The following is a 24,133-nucleotide window of genomic DNA, read 5'->3' as shown; positions in this document are numbered from 1 at the left end:
ATTCAACTAATAAACAAATACGATGACATGTACCTACCATTCCAGCCACACAGGAGGCTGAGATCTGGAGAATTCAGATTCCAAGCCAGCCAGGTAGAAGAAGCTTATGAGGCCTTATCTAAAAGAAAAGGCTGGCCTAGTCCAGAAATAATAGAAAGTATAGATAATTTAAATAGGATGTATAGGAGGATAGCCCGAGTACAAAGGGAGACACTAGTTCAAAAATAACTGGATTCAAAAAGGGCTGGATGAGAGCCAGGTACTGGTGACTCATGCTTGTTATCCTAGCTGTTTGGGAGTCAAGACATGGAGGACTGGTTGAAAGCCAGCCTGAACAGAAAAGTTTGAGAGACTACATTTTCAAAACAATCCTACTTCAAATCCTTGTACTTCCATATTTCAAGAAGTAATAAAAATATAAAACAAGTCCCAATCAAAATTCTAGATGTCAGTGAGGCTATAAGCTTAGTACTTGAGAAGTTGAGTCAGAAGAATGATGACTTTGAGGTCAGCTTGCGTTATATAATAAAATATTGTCTCAGAAAACCAAAACAAAAATAAAGCAAGGACAAAAGTTTAGAAATGAGAGATGAATTACCTGAAATGTAAATAAAGGGTTAGATAGTAAAAGCGGAAAGATCATTGATTTTCAAGGCACCTTGTTAGAAACTATTTCAAATAAGTTCAGAAACAAAAGTATAGGGGAATTATTGTTCACCTTCAAGCAAACTAATGAATGTGTAGTTGGGGACTCTGAAGAAGAGGGGAAAGGTGAGGTAACAGAAGAAGTGCTTGAATAAATAATAATCAATAATTTTTCCCAATTTAGTGAAAATTACAAGCTTATAAATCTAAAGATTATTAGTGAACTCCAAGCACAAGATGGTAAGTCAGAGATAATATGAGAGCTCATCACAATTTCAAAGTCTGTGCCAAAGCAGATAAGATAGGGGCATTATATATAGAGGAAAAAAATATGGATAGTGACAAATACCTCACTAAAAAATCCCCACAGAGTTAAAAACAACGGCAAACAAAAATGTCCACCTCAAATTCTATCTCCAGTGGAAGTATATCAAAAAATGGAAGTAAAACAGAGTCTTTAAAGCATATGAAAGACAAAATAGTCAACTTCAGACCGACAGCCAAGAACTGTTCTTCCAAGGAGACCTGGAGGCAGAGGGCAATCATACTAACAGAAAGATGTGTCTAGAATATGGAATGATGAGTTACCAGAGATATTCATTATGAGTTTTTGTATTTAATTGATTATTTTCTGAAACAAGTACCAGTCAAATAAAAATAATTATGGGGACTGGGAGTTTGGCCTACTGGTAGAGTGCTTGCCTAGCATGCACGAAGACCCAGGTTTGAGTTCTTGGTACCACATACATGGAAAAAAGCTGGAAGTGGTGCTGTGGCTCAAGTGGTAGAGCTCTAGTCTTGAGAAAGCCTAAGGACAGTGCCTAGGCCCTGAGTTCAAGAAAATTATTTTTAGTAGTCTTCCTGGCTCACAATGGAGTCACATTACCTATAACATATAATATAATATATATTTAGTGCATATTATATGATATAGAATATATTATATATCATATATATATATGATATACAATGTATAGAATATGTACTATATTTGTGTACCATATATTATATATTGTATATATAGAATGTATACATTGTGTGTGTGTGTGTGTGTGTGTGTTGGGTGGGCTTGCCATGCAGCTCAGTTAGACTTCAATCCTTGGATTTCAATCCTTAGCCTTAGCTTCCTGCATCCTGAGTGCTGGGATTACAGGTGGTTGCTACCATTTCCAGCTAGTTATTGAGTAATTAGAAGTGACCGAAAAGACAGACGCTGTGAACAGTCTCTTTGGAATGAATGGAGATGAAAATATTTTCCAAGTACTTGAGACAAGGCTAAGGACAACTTGCAGCTGAATCTGCCCAAATTGTGTTGTCAGATGATGGTAGTGAAAATAGGTGTGAAAGAAGAACAATGAGTTGGATACATTTACAAAAGGTCATTATTCACTAGCATACACTTTGTGGAAAATGAATCAAATTTACTTGGAATTTATCATGTTTTGGGTATTAGTTTTTGTAGCATCATTAGCATATATCAATCTACCACAAGCCATGAAGGTTTGATAATTTTTCTTGATTAATTTAACCTAAAAGTACAGGGGTGGGGAGGGACAAGTAGCTATCTGCCAACTTTATATTGTGGCAAAGTCATTTGAATGATTGCTAACACTGATGGAATTAGAAGTCATGTCAAGCTGCTTATGTATTTTCCATGTTAAAAGGTTAAATAGAGAAATGAGCTCAATGGTGTCCAGATAATAAAATAATATTTAGGATAAGCTAATCTTCTCATTGGATTCTTAGAATTAATAAGGGAAATAAATCTTTCTGGCTTCTCAGGATAGTAATTACAGGTCTGGCATTGGCACTAGTCTGTCTGTGGCATATATAAAGTGTGCATTGTGGTATCGGCAACACCCTTCTTGTGGACAAAAGTGAAATAAGACCTATGGTTGACTAGAAGATTGCTAAAATCCACAGGAATAACAATAACCTTGTAATTTTGTGGAATCTAGTCTCCAAAGGAATCTCAAATAGTTTTATACCTTAATGAAAACTACCTATTACACAGATAACAGCATGTTGACAGATGAACTGGTTGGCCACCAGCCATTACCTTGGGCTAAAACAATACCAGTGAAATGACTTGCATTCATTCAATTATTCTAGGAACTATGTTTTCTGATGACTGTATCTCCACAACATGTTTTTTTTTTTATCATGACTCTCAAAGTATTAAAGCTTCTAAAAATGATTCTTCAAGGTTTCAAAGACAATGTTGTTGTTGTTATTATTATCATTATTATGCTGCTACTGACACTTGAACTCAGGATCTTGTGCTTTCCATAGGCTTTTTTGCTTAAGGTTGGCACTCTACTACTTGAGCCATATCTCCATTTCCAGATTTTTTGCTGGTTAATTGAATTAAAGTCTAACCAACTTTCCTGCAGGAATGGTTTGAAACAGATCCTCAGATCTCAGCATCCTGAATAGGAAGGATTACAGGTGTGAGCTACCAGTGCCCAGATAAGGTACATTATTATTATTATTATAAGAAGAGACATTCACCTTGATATATTTGATCGAATGAAATATAATTGAAATTATATAATAAACTGTCATATAATAGGATTTACTTAAGTTCATGATGGAAATAGGATCTTTCAAATTATCTCCCAACATGTCTTGGGCAGATTCAGAACCCCGATCCTCAAATCTCAGCTTCCTGACTAGGTCAGATGATAGTCATAAGCTACTAGAGGCCAGAAACAAGTGAACACTTTCTGTAGTCATTTTACTTTTTAAGATCAGTAAATTCAAAATCTTCATAATCCACCCATTTATTTTGTTGCATTGAAAACAATGAAAGTTTGACTTGCCCAGAAGTTGTTATGGGACAAGCACTTACTGATTGCTCTGAGAAAGTTCCAGGTGATAAAATAGTATTAATCAGATGCTTGTTAACCATCAAGCTGAGCAATATTCTCATTAAATTCTTTGAGTAAAAGACATTATTTATTAGAAACAATAAGTGAATATAAGGATAGTTTTCTTTGCTTAATATGATGGATCCAGATCTATTCATTTCCCTGTAAGTCACACAATTTCATTCTCCTTTATGTCTAAATAATGCTCCACTGTGTAAATGTACCACATCAAACAAAAATCTCTTCATCAGTTGTATGGTATCTGGGCTGTTTTTATAGTGGCTAATGTGAATAGTGTGCTTCAGTAAACATGAGTGTGAGGTGCTGCTGTTGTATCCTGACATATATTGTGTTGCTATTCTTATTTTAAACAAAGGACTAAAAAGAAAATTTTAATTTCACGTAAAAGAAAAGTGAAATGTTGTTTCGCTTTTTTTTTTGTCAATCAGAATTGAAATCTCACTTGCTTTATAAAGGCTGATTGTATTAAAGTAATTGGAAAGGAACTAACAAATGTTTCTGCATCTCTTGCACACTACCCTGCACTTAAGTATGACTGACACTCATTATGCTGCTGATGGCGTCATTAATTAATGAGCATGTTGCATAAACATTTTGTTTCCATGTAATGTGACAAGTCATGACTGCACACGTCTATACAGCTCCATCTGCATAACAACTAGCACAGACCCATGTCCACAGGCCAGCAGGAATTGAAGTTGGTATAAATTAAGATACTAATTTCTGGGGTTAAAAATGCTGATTTAAACACACACACACACACACACACACACACACACACACACACACACACACACACACCTGAGTGAAGCTTTGACTCATCCCTATCCTTGAGCTAAAATCTAAGGCTGTTGGACTGGGAATGTGGCCTGGTGGTAGAGTACTTCCCTAGCATGCATGAAGCTCTGGATTTAATTCCTCAGTACTACATCAACACAAAAAGCCAGAATTGGCACTGTGACTCAAGTGGTAAAGTGCTAGCCTTAAGCAAGAGGAGATCAGGGATAGTGCTCAGGCCCTGAGTTCAAGTCCCAGCTATGGGATAAAGAAAGGAAATTTTCAGATGTGAAAAATGATCTATGTAACTTGGCAAGGATAAAGGAAACTGGGGAAAAATGAAGAAAGGGGTGACATTGTCCCCCCCCAAAAAAGAAAGAAAGAAATGTACTCATTACCTGACTTATAAAATGGTACCCCTCTGTACAACATCTTAATAAGAACAAAATTCTATATTTTTAAAAAGAAGTTTTCTGGAGCAGAGCTTGGTGTACACCAGTAATTCAGTAATCCTGGCATTTGGGTAGCCTGATAGGAATACTCAGGAGGTCCAGACCAGCTTGAGGTATATCGGGGGAAAAAATCCGAGGTAGGTAAGTTTTCCTTCACTTGCTACATTAAAAAGATGTGAATTCCATAATAAGCTCTTGTCTCTCTTTCCTCTTGTCTTCTTGTTTAGCTATCCTGTTACATATACTAAAGCTTAGCTATTCTGTTTCCGTATACTAAAGCTATCCTGTTATATTTACTAAGACTTCTTTAATTTGGGTTAAAAGAACCAGATCTCAGAGGCTTACCTGATTGCTTTAATGGTAGGGTTGTCCCAGCCTAGCCCACAGCCAGGCACAGATAGAGCTGTGCAGGTTAACATGTGCACACTGCATATACATGATAATGAAAAAAATCAATATAGTGTACATACCCCTTGAATTTGGGCTATATCTATGGCCAATGTTGTGGTTAAGGCTCCTGTGTTGTTTTCTTTATCATCAAACCAAGCAATATCCTGGGGGGGGCAGGGAGAAAAGAGAATTAACATATGGTTATAAAAAGTAATTTTCTCTGGCCAAGCACTGGTGGCTCATGCCTGATTTTAGCTACTCAGGAGGCTGAAATCTGAAGATTGCAGTTTGAAGTAACCCTGAGCAGACAAATTAAGAGACTCTTATCTTCAACTACCCCCAAAGCAAGAAGTGGAACAGAAGCTCAAGTAGTAGAATGATAATCTTGGATGAAAAAGTCAGACAAGAGCCTAAGTCCCTGAGTTCAAGTAAAAGGACTGGCACACATACATGCAAAAAGATAATTTTGCTGTGGTTAGAAGGTGTGTTTTCTCACTTTCCCACTCACCTGTACCTAAATCTTGGGAACAAGGACTTTTGATTCTTATTCACAAAGCTCTGTATCTAGGTATAGTAAAGTGAAGAATGAAAGCCCAGCCATTTTCACTCATTAATTACCATGTTACCATATTGTGAAATAATCTATGTTCTAAAATAGTTATTAAACCCCATCAAAATAATTTGAAGTTTCACTTTCCCAAGTCTTTTGTGGAGAGATTTATTTAAATAATAAAGTGATTCACAACACAATTTAGAAATGGTTTCAAATCTTTTTGCCTCAACTGACTAACGATGGCAAAGTCTGTCTCTCTCTCTTTAGGATTCCCCTAGGCACATTTTCACTTGGCCCTTCTTCACCATTATCCCCCAATTTTAGGTATGATGCCAAAGAAGCACAAGACAAAAGCAGCCAAGAGGCATGCAATCTGAGGAAGACAGGTCAGAAATATGAGCAATGATAGCACAATGGAAGAAGCAATTTCATTTTCAACAGCTAATAGAGACAGCACTTCTCAGCACTTCTCAGCCTGAGGAATTCTAGTTTTCTTTTATAGGCTGGTGAAGGGTTCCTCCCACTGCCTCCCACTACTTACATCTATTGTGGAGTGAGAAAAAAATCATGTGGAGACTGGCTTCTTATTAGTGAGTAAAGAACATAAAAATCTGTTGACCTAGGACCTGAGGCCCTGAGGCACAGGTTACTTAAACATGAGCATTAGTTAAGAAGAAGAAAAGCAAAACAGATCGAGGGCTATGGATTGATTGTGGAGTTGTGTTAGAATTAGAGGAATCAGAGGAACATATTAGGAACCATGGTAGGTGGGACTCTGGTACAGCACCAGGCCTTGTCAACCAAGCGTTGGGAGGATGTCCCAATGGGTTTAGAGTTGTAGATGTGTGTGGTACAATAGCCATTTCATAGGCGCAATCCCAGGAAGTGTGAATATTTAAACCGGAAGTCATTTACTGGCATGCTGTTGTATAGACTTTTTTTCTCCCAGATTAGCACATACCATATATTTTCTAATTGCTTCTTGATTTCAACATGGCATGGAACATACAAAGGGTTTTTAAACAGAATTCTGAAGTAAATAATATAGAAAAAGAATTTTAACATTGCCTATTAAATTTTTGACTTCCATAGTAACTTGCTATAATATATCATAGGGTAAAAATGGCAATAAGTTAGTCAGGTGCCGTTGGCTCATGTCTGTAATTCTAGCTATTCAGAAAGCTGAAATCTGAGGACTGTTATTCAAAGCCAGCCTGCGTAGGAAAGGTTTTGAATTAGTTATTTCCAACTAACCACCAAAAAATCTGGAAGTGTAGCTGTGGCTCAAGTGGTAGAGCACTAGCTTTGAAAAAAAAGCTCAGGGCCAGCACCCAGGACCAGTAAAAAAAAAATAAAAAAAGGTGAATAGACTTAACTGGACACTGGTGGCTCATACTTGTAAATCTAACTACTCAGAAGGCTGAAATCAAGAGATCATAGTTCAAAGCCAACCTGGGCAGACAAATCTTCTGCATTGCATATCCACTTTCCCAGTAAAACATCAGGCTAAAGGCCTGGTTTAAGTGGTAGAGTGCCAGCAAAGAACAAACAGCTGAGAGCACAAGGCTCTGAGTTCAAAACATGGTATTAATACACACAGCAAAACATGAGTGGTCTTAGTGATCCTATTTTCAATTAGTAAGATGTTCCAAACTGCTTTCCCACAAATTAGTAACTGAGTTGTACATGCTCATTAATGTTCAGATAGTTTTCCTACATAGGTAAGATTTGTCAAAGCCACTTATCAGATTTTCTGAATCTTAGATTCCAGGGTGGGCTAATTTCCCTTTCTTCTTCCTGATGGTGAAAGAATTACTAGTAAAAACATCTGTCAACCTCTTTGATACAATGTCTTCCCTTTGCTAGTAATTTTATGAGAAACAAAAAAATATTCACAATATAAGTTACTGCTTGGCATGCATTTTCTTATTTAGTCATTGCAGTCATCCACACTGTGAGGGAGAATCTATGATTCTTCATTTATAAATGAGGAAACCAAGGGCCTAAGACATAAAGCAACTTGCCTAAGACCACAGCTGGCAAAAACTGAGGTGAGGAGTCCTTCATTTTCTTGATTATCCTGTCTGACTCCTCAAGCTCCTTGGCTGAGGGTTTTTAGGCTGGTGCTTTACCACTTGAGCCACAGTTTCATTCCTATGTTCCTTATTTCGCCTGCTTTAGAACTTGGTACCTCATATTCTTTTGGAGGTAACTCAAGTCCTTCTTGAAATTCCTGGAAGGTCACAGTCAATACTATAGACTTAGGATAAAACTATCCCCTTCTCCCAGAAGCCCTAGCTAATCCAATTCAAGGGATGTGGGTTAAATCAACTTCAAATCTGTTAACTTTCCTCTCCTCTCTCAACTAAAGGTCATTATTTACCACTAAGAAATATAAACTTAGTTTTAAAACCCAAGGAGCAATAAATTATTTACAATCAAGGAATTCAGCAGCCATTAGAATATTTCTTTTTTTCACTGAAAGGAGCTTAAGAAATCATATAAAATTCAAATTATTCTAGCTACTCAAAGACCACATCTGATTTTTAAAAATACTTGTACCTAAAATGAGAGTTCAAAATAGTTATAAAAATCCCACAAGCCCCAGCAAGCTTTCTAGGTCTTCAAAGTCTTATCTGATGACAAAAACTAAGCAATAAAAGTTCAGGAAAAATGTAGAGCTTTCAATATTATAGACAAAGCAAACATTGTAAAGTTACAAAGGAAATACTTAGTAAACTACACTCTCCCTCCAATTTTAAGAAGCAAATATAAGAGACTATTGAGGGGTGACAATGGAAAAGAAGTAATAGATTAAAAGGGACGGCGTTGATTTTGTGGGAAATTTAATAACATCAGTGAAGCAGCAGCAGAGGAAAGAGTTTATGGTTTAGCACATGCTAACACATGTTTATTTTATCCAAGAATTTACTGTTAGTGTTCACATAATTAATTCTAGGAAAGGGATTAATGCCCAATATTATTCATGAAAATACGAGATGAACAACCACGGGTCAGTATGACTTCTGTCCAGCAGAGTCTTTCCTTTTAAGCATGCTATGAATAGATAGGAAGTTAACATTATGCTTGGAAAATATTACACTTTAGAGTCTTCAGGGAACATTTACAGAATGTTCTAGAAAGACATAATAAATACAGGAAAACTAACATAACATGAATTTGTGATGACAAAACAAGCAGAAATGGTCAACAAATGTGAAAATAATGTTACTTAATTATAATCCCACCTTTATGAAAGATTTGAGGTAAAGACAAAAGGTGTTCATAAATTATACAAACTCCAGATGTAATAGGAGAAATCTATCTAGTGATTACATCAATTTATGATCTTTCCAGTAAGGGATATCTCAAATATAAAACAAGCATGAGATGGGACCTTTTAAATTTATTTTTTTCTTTTAATTTTAAAATTTATTTTAAATCTACAAATGGTAGAGCAGGGGTTAACAACTTAACATCTCCAATTATGTATCTAGTGCACATGATCAGTCACCTTTCATTGTTCTTTTTTCCCCTCCCACCTATTTTTCCTCCACCAATCGTATCAAGTTTCCCACTTCCTTTTTTACATATGTACATGAAGTATCAGATGAGTTCTTTTTTGAGCAGGGCATGCTTCAGAGCATCAGGTTGTCATGTGAAACCCCCAGCTTGCATCTCTGCATTTTTGTATCTTGGGGTTGCCTAAGAGTACAAAGACTGTGGCCTTTTGTTTCAAGGCAGTCCTACTCCTGAAAGTCATGTGATAGCAAAACTGGTTTTCCATGAAATCATCCAGAGTGACAGTAAATCTATTTCTGCAAAGAAATTACTCTGGCAGGAAGCTATTTGCTCCTGCTCCATTAACTTGGCAGACCCAAAGTAAGGCAAAGGGCTCCAATGATTACTGGCTTTCAGGGTAACTCAATCCACCTCAGCATCACTAAAGAATTTTAAAGGTGCCAATCTAACATGTTCCTGCCATTTTCCCCTAACACTCTGGAGATTGCAACTACTCTATCCACCTTGTGGTAGTTATTTCACAGTGGTAGACCTGCCAACTGCACTGATGTTACCTGAGTTCAGGACTTTTCCCAGGAGGCCAGAGCTGCTTTGAGTGTGGAGGGAAAGAGCTTCACCTGGCCTTTAGAAGAAAACTAGAAGGAATGATCAGCTTCTCACCTTCAAGAATGCTACCCTGTCACAGTAGTCCTTACCTCTTCTTTTTTAGTTTTAATTTGTCTTCCATCCCCATGTCAAAATAACACTACATTATGCATTCGATGACAGACCTGTTACTGGGTGCCAATGGCTCATGCCTCTCACCCTAGCTACTCGGGATGCTGAGATCTGAGGATCATGGTTCAAAATCAACCTGGGCTGGAAAGTCTGTCAGACTCTCATCATCCAAAAGCCAATGGGTAGTGGTAGCTCAGGTGGTAAAGCACCAGCCTTGAGCACAAAAGTCATGGGGCAGCATTCAGGTTCCTGAGTTTAAGTTCCAGTATCAGCAGAATATAAAAGAAAACATTGTTAAGCTAAATGCAAGGGACAGACATGAACCATCAATCCTTGTATTATATTCCAACATAATATTTATAGTCCTGCTTTTATTAGAAATATACACTTCTTTTTTTGGGGGGGGATGCCAATACCACGGCTTGAACTCAGGTCTGGTGCACTGTCCCCAAGTTTTTGTGCTCATTTAACCACTTGAATTACAGTTCCACTTCTGGCTTTTTGGTGGTTAATTGGAGATAAGAGTCTCACAGTCTTTTGTGCCCAGTCTGGCCTCAAAGTATGATTCTCATATCTCGATCACCTAAGTAGCTAGGAGTGTAGGCATGAGCCACTAGTGCCCCACCAGAAAGATATGCTCGCTGTAAGAATACTGAGATCAGATTTTGATGCTCAAAACAAAGAAAGCATGCTTTTTAAAGTGATTTAAGGAAAAGATGCCAAGAAATTGCTTGAGAAAGAATTAAGATCTGGAATAATTTACACCTGTCAAATAAGATAAGAAAAATTCAGCTGAACACACTGACCTGATATAACATGGCTTTGAATGCCAATTGTCTTAATCTCATGGTTAAAATTTCCCCCGCTCTGCCATAAAACAAGCCCTAGGAAACAAAGAAAAATCTACATTTATTCTGAACACTTTTCTATTTCTTTGTGACATTTAGTAATATTCTTAACTCAACTATATATTTTAACTCAACTAGAGACAAAAATATCCTGTTTAGTATGTGTAATTTATGAAAAATGTACCTGCATGAAGCCAAGTCTTGGCTGGTGGTGGTAGCTCACGCCTGTAACCCTGGCTACTTGGGAGGCTGAGATCAGTAGGATGGTGGCTTGAAGCCAGCTTTGACATTTATCTCATCAAGAGCTGAGTGCAATGACAACATGCTTTTTCGGTTTAGCTAGGAGTCTAAAATAGGCCAATCACAATTCAACTATGTGCTTGGACAGGAAGTGAGGCCCTATCACAAAATAACCAGTTTGTAAATGGATAGGTGACATGTCTGAGCCATCCAGTGTCTTCCCAGCAAGTGCATTGAAACCCCATATAACCCCCACCAAAAGTTTACCTGCATGAAATAACTGACAAAGCAAATAATGCCCAAAATGACGAAAATCATAGCATACACTTCGGCATCATGCTTTAATGTGGTTTTGTTATCATGTTCAAACATCTGAAAAGAAGCAGATTTTTCCATCAGAAGTTTAAAGGGAAAATATACAAACAACCTCCCCTCCCCCAAGATGTGTAGATACATCAGATTTTCTAAATGAATTTCAACAAAGTAAAGCATAATACATTTCTGGAGGTTAAAGCATAGCATTGTTCTACTGCCTATTAGTATACTTTATAAACTTTACTGCCTTTTGACTTTCTTTTTTTTTTTTTTTGCCAGTCCTGGGCTTGAGCTCAGGGCTTGAGCACTGTCCTTGGACTTTCTCAAGGCTAGAGCTCTACCACTTGAGCCTCAGCACCATTTCAGGCTTTTTTCTATGTATGTGGTACCAAGGAATCGAACCCGGGTCTTCGTGCATGCTAGGCAAGCACTTTAACCACTAGGCCAAACTCCCGGCCCCCCTTTTGACTTTCTTATATTTGCTCTGTAAATATTGTATCAGACACATGGGTTTTCTGTCTGCTATTTAATATCGTAGCATACTTTCCATTAAAGCATTGGTTTAATGACCAGTGGGTCATTCCTTTAATCCTACCTACTCAGAATGTTGAGATATGAGAAGTATAGTTCAAAGCCAGCCCAGGCAGAAACGTCTTTGAGACTCTTTTCTTCAAGTAACTGGTGAAAAGTTAGAATGCATGAATGGTAAAGTGGCAGCTTTGAACAAAAAAAGTTAAAGAACAGCACCTAGACTCTGTGCTCAAGTTTCGGTACTGGTATGTACGTGTACACACACACACACACACACACACACACACACACACACACACACACATCAGGGCATTTGAATTATTATTTCTCTTTCTCTCTTTTTTGTGTGTGCCAGTCTTTTGACTTTATTTGCTCAAGGCAAGTACTCTAACACTTTAGCCACAGCACTGCTTTCGGCCTTTTTTTTTGGTAGTTTACTGGAGATGAGGGTCTCAGTGACTTTCCTGCTCAGGCTGGCTTTTGAACCAAGATTCTCAGATCTCAGCCTCCTGAGTAGTTAGGATTATAAGAGTGAGCCACCAGTGCCTGATTTGAATTATTTCTAAAAACTCTTAAAAATTTAGGTTTCTTGGGCTAGGAGTTTGGCCTAATGGTAAAGTGCTTGCCTAGCATGCACGAAGACCTGGGTTCGATTTCTCAGTACCACATACATAGAAAAAAGCCGGAAGTGGTGTTGTGGCTCAAGTGGTAGAATGCCAGCCTTGAGAAAAAGCCCAAGGACAGTGCTCAGGCTCTGAGTTCAAGGCCCAGGACTGGAAAAACAACAACAACAACTTAGGTTTCTTAACATCCCTTTCTTGACAGTGGTTTCTGCAGTACAGTGCCTGTTGAAGGACCCCCAGAAATGGATACAGTTCATCATTATATTGGTGAAATGTAGCTGAACAAACAAGCAACTCGAAGATTGGTAAGATCTAGTTAGGTCTTTGAGTCAGGAACTAGTCAGCTCTTGTGTGTTTTTGGCACAATCTCAGTCTGTTCTTTCCTCTCCCTGAGCTGGCTTGGTAATAAAAGTGTCATTGTTTCAGCTAGTTGAAAGGAGGGTAGTGGTATTTGCCTGTTTTATTGCTTTAGTGCTTAGGTAAGATTGCTGATACAATGCTGGATCCAAAATTAGAAAACAAAGCAATTTCTTTACTTATCACTCAGTTAACAAGCCCCTCCAAACAGGACACAATAGACACGGTTTATCTCCCAAGAAAATAGCTAACCTTCCCAGCATGGCCCTAGTCTAAGGACAAACCAAGGAACCACTGAAAGTCCCCATCCCCCATTCTGATTCATGCACAGCAAATCTGTTTTCTCTCACACAGACTTTATTCTGATTGTTCACAAATGAATTGTACTTACTGTTACCATTTTGGCAAAGACGATTGAAAAAACAGGGTGAACAGATCCATTGAGCACAGAAGCTAATGTCCCCAGGACCACAAACGGCCATTCAGACTTGCTTAGTTTAAAAATTTTCAGTAGAGAAACTTCAGGAAGACATGTCTATTAAAAAGAAATACCTTGGTGAACAATCCTAGATTAAGAACAGAAGTCAGAGCAGCTGACCACTCTCAAACAGAACTGTAATACAACATAGAACACATAATTGGTAGCAAGGTAGAACGTTCTTCTTAGAAAATGTTCAAAAAAAAAAAAAAAGAAAATGTTCATTGCCCATGTTATGCACAAAACATAAAGCAGTTGTTCTCTAAAGGGACTGTTTGTACAGTCTCAGCACTGTATTTCACTCTGTGGCTCTCCTTCAAAAGCTGAAAATTAGCTTATATGTTCTGATAGCCATGAATCACAGAACAAAATAACAAGCCTACGTTTTAATCACTCTTATTCAACAGTTCAATAGCCTAGAGCAAAGTGGAAGGTAAAGTAGAAGGTAAAAATGTTACTAGGATCTGAAGCGTCAGAGTTCTCTAGCTTTATCATTTATTTACTAAAAAAGTTTTGTTTTTTTTTTTAACACTTGTCTACAAGTGCTTTGGGCTTTCTACTTACAAGTGAAATGCTATTATTTCAGAACATATTATTTAATCTTTTACTAAAAAAGTTTTTTTTTAACACTTGTCTACAAGCTTGCTTTGGGCTTCTTATTTACACGTGAAATGCTATTATTTCAGAACATATTATTTAATCTCACTGAATTTCACTTTCCTTATCTTTACAAGTAAGAAGACATCAGTTCTCACTGTATAGGGTTCTCTCTCTCTCTCTCTCTCTCTCTCTCTCTCTCTCTCTCTCTCTTTCTCTCTCTCTCTCTTTCTCCTCTCTCCTCTCTCCTCTCTCTTCTCTCCTCTCTCCTCTCTCTCTTTCTTTTGTGCCCATACTGGGGGGCTAGAGCTTAAGTCCGATGTTCTCCTTTAGCTTTTTTGTTCATAACTGGGCTCTATCCCTTGACCTACATCTCTACTTCTGGCTTTTTTTCCCCTGTTTTATTAGAGGTAACAATCTCTCAGATTTGTCTGCCGGAGCTGGCTTCAAACCCAGATCCTCAGACTTCAGGCTCCTTAGCAGCTAGGATTACAGGTATGAGTCATCAGCATCCATCAGGATTATTTTCAGAATGGCAGTATTTATAAACAACTAACACCCATAAATGTTAGCAGATATGGCTGTTGCTTGCATTACACAAGGTTTTTCATACAGAAAGCAGCTCAATGCCGTTAAGCATGGTGGTATCTGCCAGTTTTTCCTGGGTATGTGCAGGGAGAGGGGACAGTGGTCACAGTTACCAAAGGATAGACCGTAGCATGAAGAATGTCTGGTCTCTGTTGTCTAAGGTTTTGGTAAGTCATTATTGTTATTGTTATTCTTATCACTATTATTATTTGTGTTGGTCCAGCACTTGATGTTAGGGTCTGAGTTGTCCTTAGATATTTTGCTTAAGACTGGCATGCTACCACTTTAGCCACAGTTTCATTTCTGGCCTTTTGCTTCTTAATTGGAGATAAAAGTCTTATGAACTTCCTTGCCTGGGCTGGCTTTAAACCTTGATCCTCATTTCTCAGCCACCTGGGTAGCTAAGATTACAGGCTTGAGCCACCAGCACCTCGCAAAGTCATGATTTTGAGTAGGAAACAAGTCAGAAAACTGGTTAGTAAAAAATTAAAACTTTTTTCATGGCATTAGGTAATAAATAATAGTGTTTATGAATTCACAATCAGAATCCCTCGGGAAAGATTACTAAATGAGTTTCATAATTCTTGCTTTAGTTTAGACTGACAAATTCTCATTTGGACAATGGAACTTGGATAATTACCAGCTTTGAAATCTCTTTTCAGAACAATGAATCTATGACTTTGTTTCAACATCTCACAGTATTATCTTTCTTTCTGAAATTTTCTGGAGCAATAATCAGCAGAGGCCTCTGTTTTTTTTTTGTTTGTTTGTTTGTTTTTCACCCCCAGTTACCTAACTGTCCACAAAAATGCATGGAAATTAAGAAAGTTGTGCATGGAGTTTTATCGAGTACTAAACATAATATTTAACAAAATTACCTTATTTTGAGGTGAAACTAAGGTTAGCATGTCCCAGGGTATAATAGCAGTAATTTACAGAGCCAGGAAGTGCAGAAGGGCCAGCTTGCCCTGACTGGATAATCTATATTACACAGATAATTTATGGAAGATGTCCTTTTGCCTCTGGGATGATAATAATAGGATAAAATGGATGTCATTTAATTTGTATCAACAAGATAGGAAAAAAAGTTTAAACAAGAAAAAAAAACTCCAACAATTTCTGTAGAATCATGGAAGTTATGGTGCTACCTAAATAAACTATATGCAGAGTAGTCCTAAATGTGATAGATGAATATGAAATAGGTGTCTTCTAAAAACAGAAAAAATTTTACAAAGAAAAACAAACTGTTCCTATACAATGGAAAATTTCATCTGGCATAATTTAGAGCTTTATGGAGTTATTTTCCAACAATACTTGCATATACATAGAATGCCTAACCTGGTAAGTTTAGACAGACCTACATACTCATGGAAATGCATATAACCATTAGCTCTATTCGTTTTTTGGTTTTTTTTTTTTGGTGGGTTATGGGGCTTGAACTAGGCCTGGGCACTGTCCCTGAGCCCTTCAGCTCAAGGCTACCATCCTACTAGCTCCATTCATTTTATCTTTCTTTTTTCACAATCTTTTTCTCTAGCCTCTCATGTTGTAAATCCATCCCTCCTCCCTTCCAGCAATTACTGATATGCTTTCTGCCTCCATTGCTTATTTTGTTCTGTTTTTGATTTTATGTAAATGGATTCATATGTTGTGAATTTTTTTTCTTTTGGCAGTACTTGGTTTTGAACTCAGAGTCTTGCACTTGCTTGGCTGGTGTTCTACTACTTGGGTCATGTCTCCTGCCTGACTTCTTGCTGGTTGTTTTAGAGATGGAGTGTCATAGACTTTTCTGCCAGAGCTGGCCCTCAAAATCTTCCAGCTCTCTGTTTGATTAGCTAGGATTGCAGTTGCAAAGTACCTGTTCTTGATTTTAGTCTAATTTATTTTGCCCAAGATAATCATTTTGAGTTTTATCCTCTTGTTCTATGAATCAGTATTTCATTCCTTTCAAATACTGAGGATTATTCCATTAGACAAATGTACCACCACTTATTTCTTCATTCAGTTGTTAATATGTTTGTTTGGGTGACAGTTTTGGATGATTAAAACTTAAGCTGTTTTGAGCATTCATCTACATTGATTTTGATTTCTGTTAGGAAATCTAATATGGAACAGCTTATTTCCATACTATGAGAATATATTTAACAACAACAACAAAATCCTGCAACTTATTTTTCAATGGTTTTTTGTTGTTGTTGTTTTTAAACTTTCTACTTATAGCTCATGCCTTTTTTTTTTCCCCACTAGTTGAAATGATTAGTTTTTGTTTTTGTGGGTCATGGGGCTTGAACTCGGCCTGGGCGCTGTCCCTGAGCTCTTCAGCTCAAGGCTACCACCCTACCCCTTAGGTGTGGGTGTTATCCCAGAACTATTCAGCTCAAGGCTACAGTCCTACAGCTAGGCCAGAGTATTATACCAGTGCTCTGCAGCTCAAGGCTATCGTCCTACTCTTGAGCCAAGCTCCACTTCCCGTTTTCTAGAGTTAATTGGAGATAAGAGTCTCAGGTCCTTTTGTGCTAGGGCTAAGCTCCTAGGAAAGAGGCAGCGTGGTGGTCTAGAAATGGGGTCAGCATTTGGGTGAAGACTGAAGAGAGGTATCGGGGTGCATGTGCAGCAATGAAGGGCTGCAATGAAGTTAGGAGGAGAACTTTGGGACTCTATATCTCGGCTCTAGTGAGCCAGGCTCCTCAGGCTCTGCCTGGGAGTGCAGGAGCTGGTTTGCATCCAGAGTGGGGTGCATTATGTCCTTGCATGACTGACCTCAACCTTGAGCATCACAGGTGATAGCCACACCTCACTTGTAGATGCTGACTTCTCCCATGGCTCGCTTGCTCATAGAAAGAATAAGTTCTCATGAGATTATTTTCCCCCAACACAGAACTGTGACATAAATAAGGTGTTAGAAGATGCCAAGGGGGTGTTGGGGAGACTTGTCCTGTGACAGTAGTGCATTATTGGTATTAATGGTCAATTTTTTACCACTGAAATCAAAACTGGAGAGCATGTGAATGTTACTTGTTTTTCTTTTCTTTTCTTTTCTTTCCTTCCTTCCTTCCTCCTTCCTTCCTTCCTTCCTTCCTTCCTTCCTTCCTTCCTTCCTTCCTTCTTTTCCTTCTTCCTTCTTTCTTTCTTTTGGCCAGTCCTGGGGTTTGGACTCAGGGCCTGAGCACTGTCCTTGGACTTTCTCAAGGCTAGAACCCTACCACCTGAGCTACAGCACCACTTCTGGCTTTTTCTATGTATGTGGCACTGAGGAATCAAACCTGGTCTTCGTGCATGTTAGGCAAGCACATTACCAGTAGGCCCTGCTCCCAGCCCCAGCGTTACCTGTTTGTAGCAGGTGGGTTCCTCAGACTTGCCTGGGCAGTCTGGCTGCATGCTGTTCACAGTACCCAGAGACAGAGTGCTGGTGTCTCTTTCAGTGGAGCATGTCATGAACTCTGTATTTTCATCAGCTTTTTTAATATCCTTAAATGAGGAAGGACAGGTTGTCATTACAGTGCTGTCTAAAATATTCAGAGGAATTGTATGAAAGGTTCTTTTAAAACTGCCATTGCTTTTACTATTATTGTACTCCTCAGATTGGAGATTAGATAAAGAAAGCACACTGAATGTACCTATCTTGACCCAACCTAAAGCTGGTAGGTACCAGTTAGCTCCCAACAAAGCCTGGAGCTCACAGCCTTCTAGACTTTGCCCTGCTGTGGCTTAGTTCTCCTTTCAACAGCCTCAGCACCATAATTTCTGTGGTTGTAGGGAATTCTCACAACTCAGCTCATTTTGACTGAGCCAAATTTGAGGCAAGTTGTATAGAGAAAGTTGTTTTTTTTTGTTGTTGTTGGTCATGGGTCTTAAACTCTGGGCCCGGGTGCTGTCCCTGAACTCTTCAGCTCAAAGCTAGTGCTCTACCAAGTCACAATGCCACTTCTTCTGGTTTTCTGGTGGTTGACTGGGGTTAAGAATCTCACTTTTGTGCCTGGGCACAAAAGTGAACTTCAATCCAGATCTCAGTCTCCTGAATAGCTAGGATTACAGGTGTGAGCCACTGGTGCTTGGCATAGCCAAAGTTTTAAAACATGAATAGTTATTAGGCCAAAGCCGGAAAATTTATGAGACTTATCTCCAATAAAGCAGCAAAAAACTGGACATGGAAGGGTGGCTCAAGTGCTAAGGGGCAGTGTCCAGTACTGTCACACACACACACACACACACACACACACACACACACACACACAGAAGATATTGTTTATATACATTCATTGTGTATTATGATTTTAACTGATCTTGCTATTTCTGACTAGACATTATTTTAGGTAAGTGGAAACTATCAAATAAGATGTTAGATTTTTTCTTTTTGCTAGTCCTAGGCTTGAGCTCAGGACCTGAGAATTGTCCTGGGAGTTTCTCAAGGCTAGAGCTCTACCACTTGAACCTCAGCACCTCTTCTGGCTTTTTTCTATGTATGTGGTACTGAGGAACTGGGTCTTCGTGCATGCTAGGCAAGCACTCTACTACTAGGCCAAACTCCCAATCCCTATTTATATGTATTTATAACACAGACAGTTTTGTTTTTCCTAAATTGTGAAAAACACAAACTCATGATGTAATATTACATTATTTTTTATTATTTTATAATTAAAAAGAATTTTAAAAACATGTTACTGCCAAGAAAGATCTAGCTATAATAGTTGTTAAAAATCTCAAAAGCTCTCAATTGACTTTCAGATTCTCTTGTATATTTTATTTATTTACTTACTTTTTTAGTTTGTCATGTAGCTTGACTCTGGGTGTGGGTACAGTCCCTGACCTCTTCAACTCAAGGCTAACACTCTACTCCCTGAGCCACAGTACAACTTCCAGTTTTCTAATGGTTAATTGGAGATAAGAATCTCCTGGGGCTGGCTTTGAACTGTGATCCTCAGATCTCAGCCTCCTGAGTAGCTAGGATTACATGCATGAGCCACCATGCCCAGCTTATTTTGGATTTAAAACATTAAACTTACTATTTCATAAGATAATTCTTTTTATAGAATAAAAAGCATGCAAATTAATGGTCAAATAGGCACTTAACTAATACTTTTTAATGGGAATTGTCACTTAACTTTTTCACTCAAGGCTGGTTTCAAATTGAAATCCTCAGATTTCAGCTTTCTCATCAGCTAGGATTACAGATATGAGCTACCAGTACTTGGGTCAAGTATGGTAACATTTTCAACATTTGTCTTCCTATCATTACTTCATAAGATACGTTCAAAAGTAGTTGATTTTAACATCATGGTTTAACTGAAATTTGAAATCACAAATTTCATAAGGCAACGTAAGTGTTTTTAAATGTCCTAATTGGTAAAAATCCTCACCTCAGTGGTAGGAGTAGCCAGCTACAGCAGAATGGACCAAGCAAGAAGGTTGAGCTGACTTTTCCACAGAACAACCTCTGGAAAAACTGCCATTCAGATCACAAGCAAAAAGCTGCAGTGCAGCGGGAAAGCCAGCAAGGCCTGATTCCATCACTGATGTTCACACACCCCAAGATGTGAGATCGGCTGGGTGGGTCTCAGGACTTGCTGAAACATGGCTATGAAGAATGTCAATTCGCGTGTGCCTCTAGAAGTACCACGCTGCCTTTGATTGTCCCATAGGAGCTTTACCGTTTACTCCAGGGCATGGGTTAGGTACCCAGCATCTATACCTAAAGTCTGTGTCTCTCTTCACTAAGTGGGCATTTGTTGAATGCAAACAAATAAGATTAAATGCTTCCTGCACATTTTCAACCTCGATCTGACTTTGTTGCCTCTCTCTTCCTCACTATTTCCCCAGCAGCTGAGTTTTAATTCTACTTATGCTTTTTTTTTTTTTTTTTGCCAGTCCTGGGCCTTGAACTCAGGGCCTGAGCACTCTTCTTGGGACTTATCAAGGCTAGAGCTCTACCACTTGAGCCAAAGCACCATTTCTGGCTTTTTTCTATGTATACGTGGTACTGAAGCATCGAACTGAAGCATCTTTTTTTTATCTTCTAATATATATCAAATCACAGCATGAAATTTGAAGCCTTATTTGAAGTGTGCCTGCTCAATATTAGACCCTACATACCATTTTATTTTATTTATTTCAATTTGGTGCTAGTGATGGAACTTAAGGCCTTGTGCACACTAGGCAAATGCTCTCCCCCTGGGCTATATCCTTTATCCTTAAAAAAATTAGTCTTTAACTTTTGCTTTACTTTGAGACAATGAAACACGCTCTGTTTCTTCATGGGAACTGTGAAACAACCTTGGTTGCTTTCTGAAAGTCAAGGTTATAATGGGAGACTTCTATTTTTTTAGTATAACATTTTTTATGTTTGAAAATTAAAAAGAATACTTTCTGAAGCCAGGTATCAGTGGCTCCTGACTAATTCAAGCAGCTCTGAAAGCTGAGATCTAGATGATGGAGGTTCAAAGCCAGGCTGGGCAGAAAAGTCCATGAGACTCCATTGCCAGACTAGCCAATAAAAAGCCAGGCTCCAGGTTTGGCTCAAATGCTAGAGCACCAACTAAGCATGTGCACAGCCCTGTGTTCAAACTCTGTCACCCAGAAATAAAGAAAATCTGTCAACAGAAGGTCGTTACCTGTGACATTGCAAGTGAATAGTACAGGCCTTGCTTTGCTATTAGTTCAGCGTGTGTTCCTTTCTCCACCACTGTCCCATCCTTTATTGTGACAATCAGATCTGCCCCTCGAATAGTGGAAAGCCGATGAGCTACCACAATTGTTGTCCGGCCTTTGCTTGCCTACAGCACAGGAGTGTGTGAAAGAAACATTAATTAGTCTAAATAATCTGCTCAGTAGACAAGAAGACTTCTTTCCCAGTATCATTTTCAATATGGAAGAATCTTATCTTGGATATAGACATTTGGAAATCTTAATGGATTAGAGAAACTAGTAGAAATTAAATAAAAGGAAACTAGAAAGTGAATTTGAAATTTGATTCCCAATTAGTGCTTTTTATTTTTTTTGGATAAACATAGGACTTTAGAACTAGAAAGGACCCAAGTGATCATTTCAGAGCTATCTAATAGGAGAAACCAAAAGGAACTAGTTTAAATTCATTATTTGCTATCTTTAAAATAGGGATATTCTGCATGTAGTTGAGTACAATCTCAACTATATCTTTAACTTTGCTCATCTGTGTTTGCAATTGCATCTCAACCATTATATACCTCATTTATAGCATAGAAATGGAAAAATGCACACATTAGTGGTGCATTTCCAAACTGCATGTACATATATGCACGCACATGCCAGTCATTAGAGCCAAGTCCTAAGTACTCAGGAAGCTGAAATCTAAGGATCATGGTTTGAAATCAGCCCAGGCAAGAAAGTGCTTGAGACTGTTATCTCCAATAGCAACCAAAAAGTTGGAAGTGGAGCTGTGTTTCAAGTGGTAGAGTGAACTCTCGAGTGAAAACGCTAAAGGACAGCAGTCATGGGATTATGTTGGATCATGTAGCAGTGCCTGAGAACTGATGGAGGCCAAGGAAACCCACTGAGTCAGAGACCTCCTCAGAGACCAGAGTCCACAAGCTGGGTCCGTGGCACTGGGGTGAATTCTCATTCCTCACTGTATCTGGGTCTGGATTCTCCTCTTAGCCATGGGCCATTTCCCGGGAAACCCAAGGAGCATGTTGCCCATCCAGCTCACCAAGCTAGGTTTGCATCCTAGTGTTGATGGGTGCCCTCGCCCCACAAGAGGTCAGAAATCCCCACTTTAAGCGGATTTGCACCTGTTCTTCCACACTGACCCATGATAAAATTTTAAAAAAAGATACAGCAAACGGGTTGTCTTTTAAATGAACGTCCCCCATTATTCTGGGACATGAGTGTGATTATAGTTATGAGAATTCCCATGGCATGTAAGGGAGAAAATTAGATGCTCATGGCCAGCACTGCGGATTCACAGAGATTAGTGGGGGGGGGGGGCGGTTGGCATCCATGTCTGTTGGAGTGGATAGAGATGAGAGGTGACTGCCTCTCAGCCTCATGCAAATGCCTACTGCTTCCACACCTGTAGGAGTGCTCAGAACTCAGTACTGCACAGCAGATCTATGCTCTCTTGCATTTCAGATCACAGTGAACCAAGAAGAAAGGCTTCTGTTCACTTACCTTCTCCAGTGCAGCTTGAACTACAGACTCACTCTCGGTATCAAGCGAGGAGGTAGCCTCATCTAAGATCAAGATTTTGGGGTTCCGAACTAACGCTCGTGCAATTGCAATCCTCTGTTTCTGGCCTCCACTCATTTGAGCTCCTTTTTCCCCTACCAACGTGTTAAACTTCTAATTCAATAGAGGGAGAGAAACAGAAATAGAAGACAGGATGATTATATCAAATTTTATCTATCTTTCTGAGCACTGGCGGCTCATGTCTGTAGATACTGTAATCTGAGGGCCAAGATTCAAAATCAGCTCATGAAGACAAATCTGAGAGTCTCTTTTCCCTAATTAACCAGCAAAAATTCATAAGTAAACCTGTGGCTCACAAAACTGGTGCTAGTACACTAGCCTCGAGGGAAAAAGCCAAAAACCAGTACAAGGCCTTGACTTCAAACCCCAAAACAGACAGATAGACAGACAGACAGACAGACAGACAGACAGATACACACACACACACACACACACACACACACACACGCACACACATGTCTCATTGTAGAATAACTTATACAGACAACTCTGAGTTGTGACAAATGAGTTCCCCTGTGTTAGCAGTATCCACATGAAGAGCTAGCTTCCTTGTGCCCCGTTCTGACAGTACCCAGCCTGCTTCAGTTTAGTTTGCCCATTTTTGTATGGAAGCTGGGTCTTGAACTCAGATCTTTGTTCTCTTACTCATTCATGGTTTATGCTCTATCATTTGATCCATGCCTCCAGCTTTGATATTTTTATCTGGCTAATTGGAGATTAGTCTTGTAAATTTTTCTTTCTTTCTTTCTTTTTTTTTTTGCTAGTCCTGGGCTTGAGCTCAGGGCCTGGGCACTGTCCTTGGACTGTCTCAAGGCTAGAGCTCTACCACTTGAGCCACAGTATCACTTCCGGCTTTTTTATTTATTTATTTATTTTGCCAGTCCTGGGCTTGAGCTCAAGGCCTGAGCACTGTCCTTGGACTGTCTCAAGGCTAGAGCTCTACCACTTGAGCCTCAGCACCACTTCCGGCCTTTTTCTATGTATGTGGTACCAAGAATCGAACCTGGGTCTTCATGCATGCTAGGTAAGCACTCTACCACTAGGCCAGACTCCCTGCTCCTGGAACTGGTTTTGACCACCATCCTCCAGATCACAGCCTCCCAAGTAGCTAGGATTATAATGTAAATCATTTGTTCAGGGTCAACTTTAGGAAATATAACTTTCTTTCTCTCTCTCTCTCTCTCTCTCTCTCTCTCTCTCTCTCTCTCTCTCTCTCTCTCTCTCTCTCTCTCTTTCATCATGGGGCCTGAACTCTGGACCTAGGAGTTATCGCTGAGCTCTTTTGCTTATGATTAGTGCTTTACCACTTTGAGCCACAGCTCTACTTCCAGTTTTCTGGTGGTTAGTTAGAGGTAAGAATTTTACAGACTTTCCTGACTGGTTGAACCA

General features: G+C 38.9%; 1 protein-coding gene across 1 annotated transcript in view; it reads right to left on the bottom strand.

Annotated features, from left to right (window-relative positions):
* The window catches only part of Abcb5 (ATP binding cassette subfamily B member 5), a 68,599-nt gene that overhangs the window by 23,644 nt on the left and 20,822 nt on the right, over window positions 1-24,133 (bottom strand). The window contains exons 13-19 of the mRNA XM_090332298.1: window positions 22,667-22,837; window positions 21,133-21,294; window positions 17,852-17,992; window positions 13,253-13,396; window positions 11,303-11,407; window positions 10,754-10,831; window positions 5,236-5,319 (exon numbers count right to left, since the gene is read on the bottom strand). Coding sequence (XP_090188424.1) covers window positions 5,236-5,319; window positions 10,754-10,831; window positions 11,303-11,407; window positions 13,253-13,396; window positions 17,852-17,992; window positions 21,133-21,294; window positions 22,667-22,837 — 885 coding nt within the window. The remainder of the gene's footprint in view (window positions 1-5,235; window positions 5,320-10,753; window positions 10,832-11,302; window positions 11,408-13,252; window positions 13,397-17,851; window positions 17,993-21,132; window positions 21,295-22,666; window positions 22,838-24,133) is intronic.

The sequence above is a fragment of the Megascapheus bottae genome, chromosome 5 (genome assembly GCF_031878675.1).
Source record: "Megascapheus bottae isolate mThoBot1 chromosome 5, mThoBot2.hap1, whole genome shotgun sequence".
In the NCBI taxonomy this organism is placed as follows: Eukaryota; Metazoa; Chordata; class Mammalia; order Rodentia; family Geomyidae; genus Megascapheus; species Megascapheus bottae.
The sequence above is the reverse complement of the archived record's forward strand: the minus strand, read 5'-3'. Positions and strand labels throughout refer to the sequence as shown.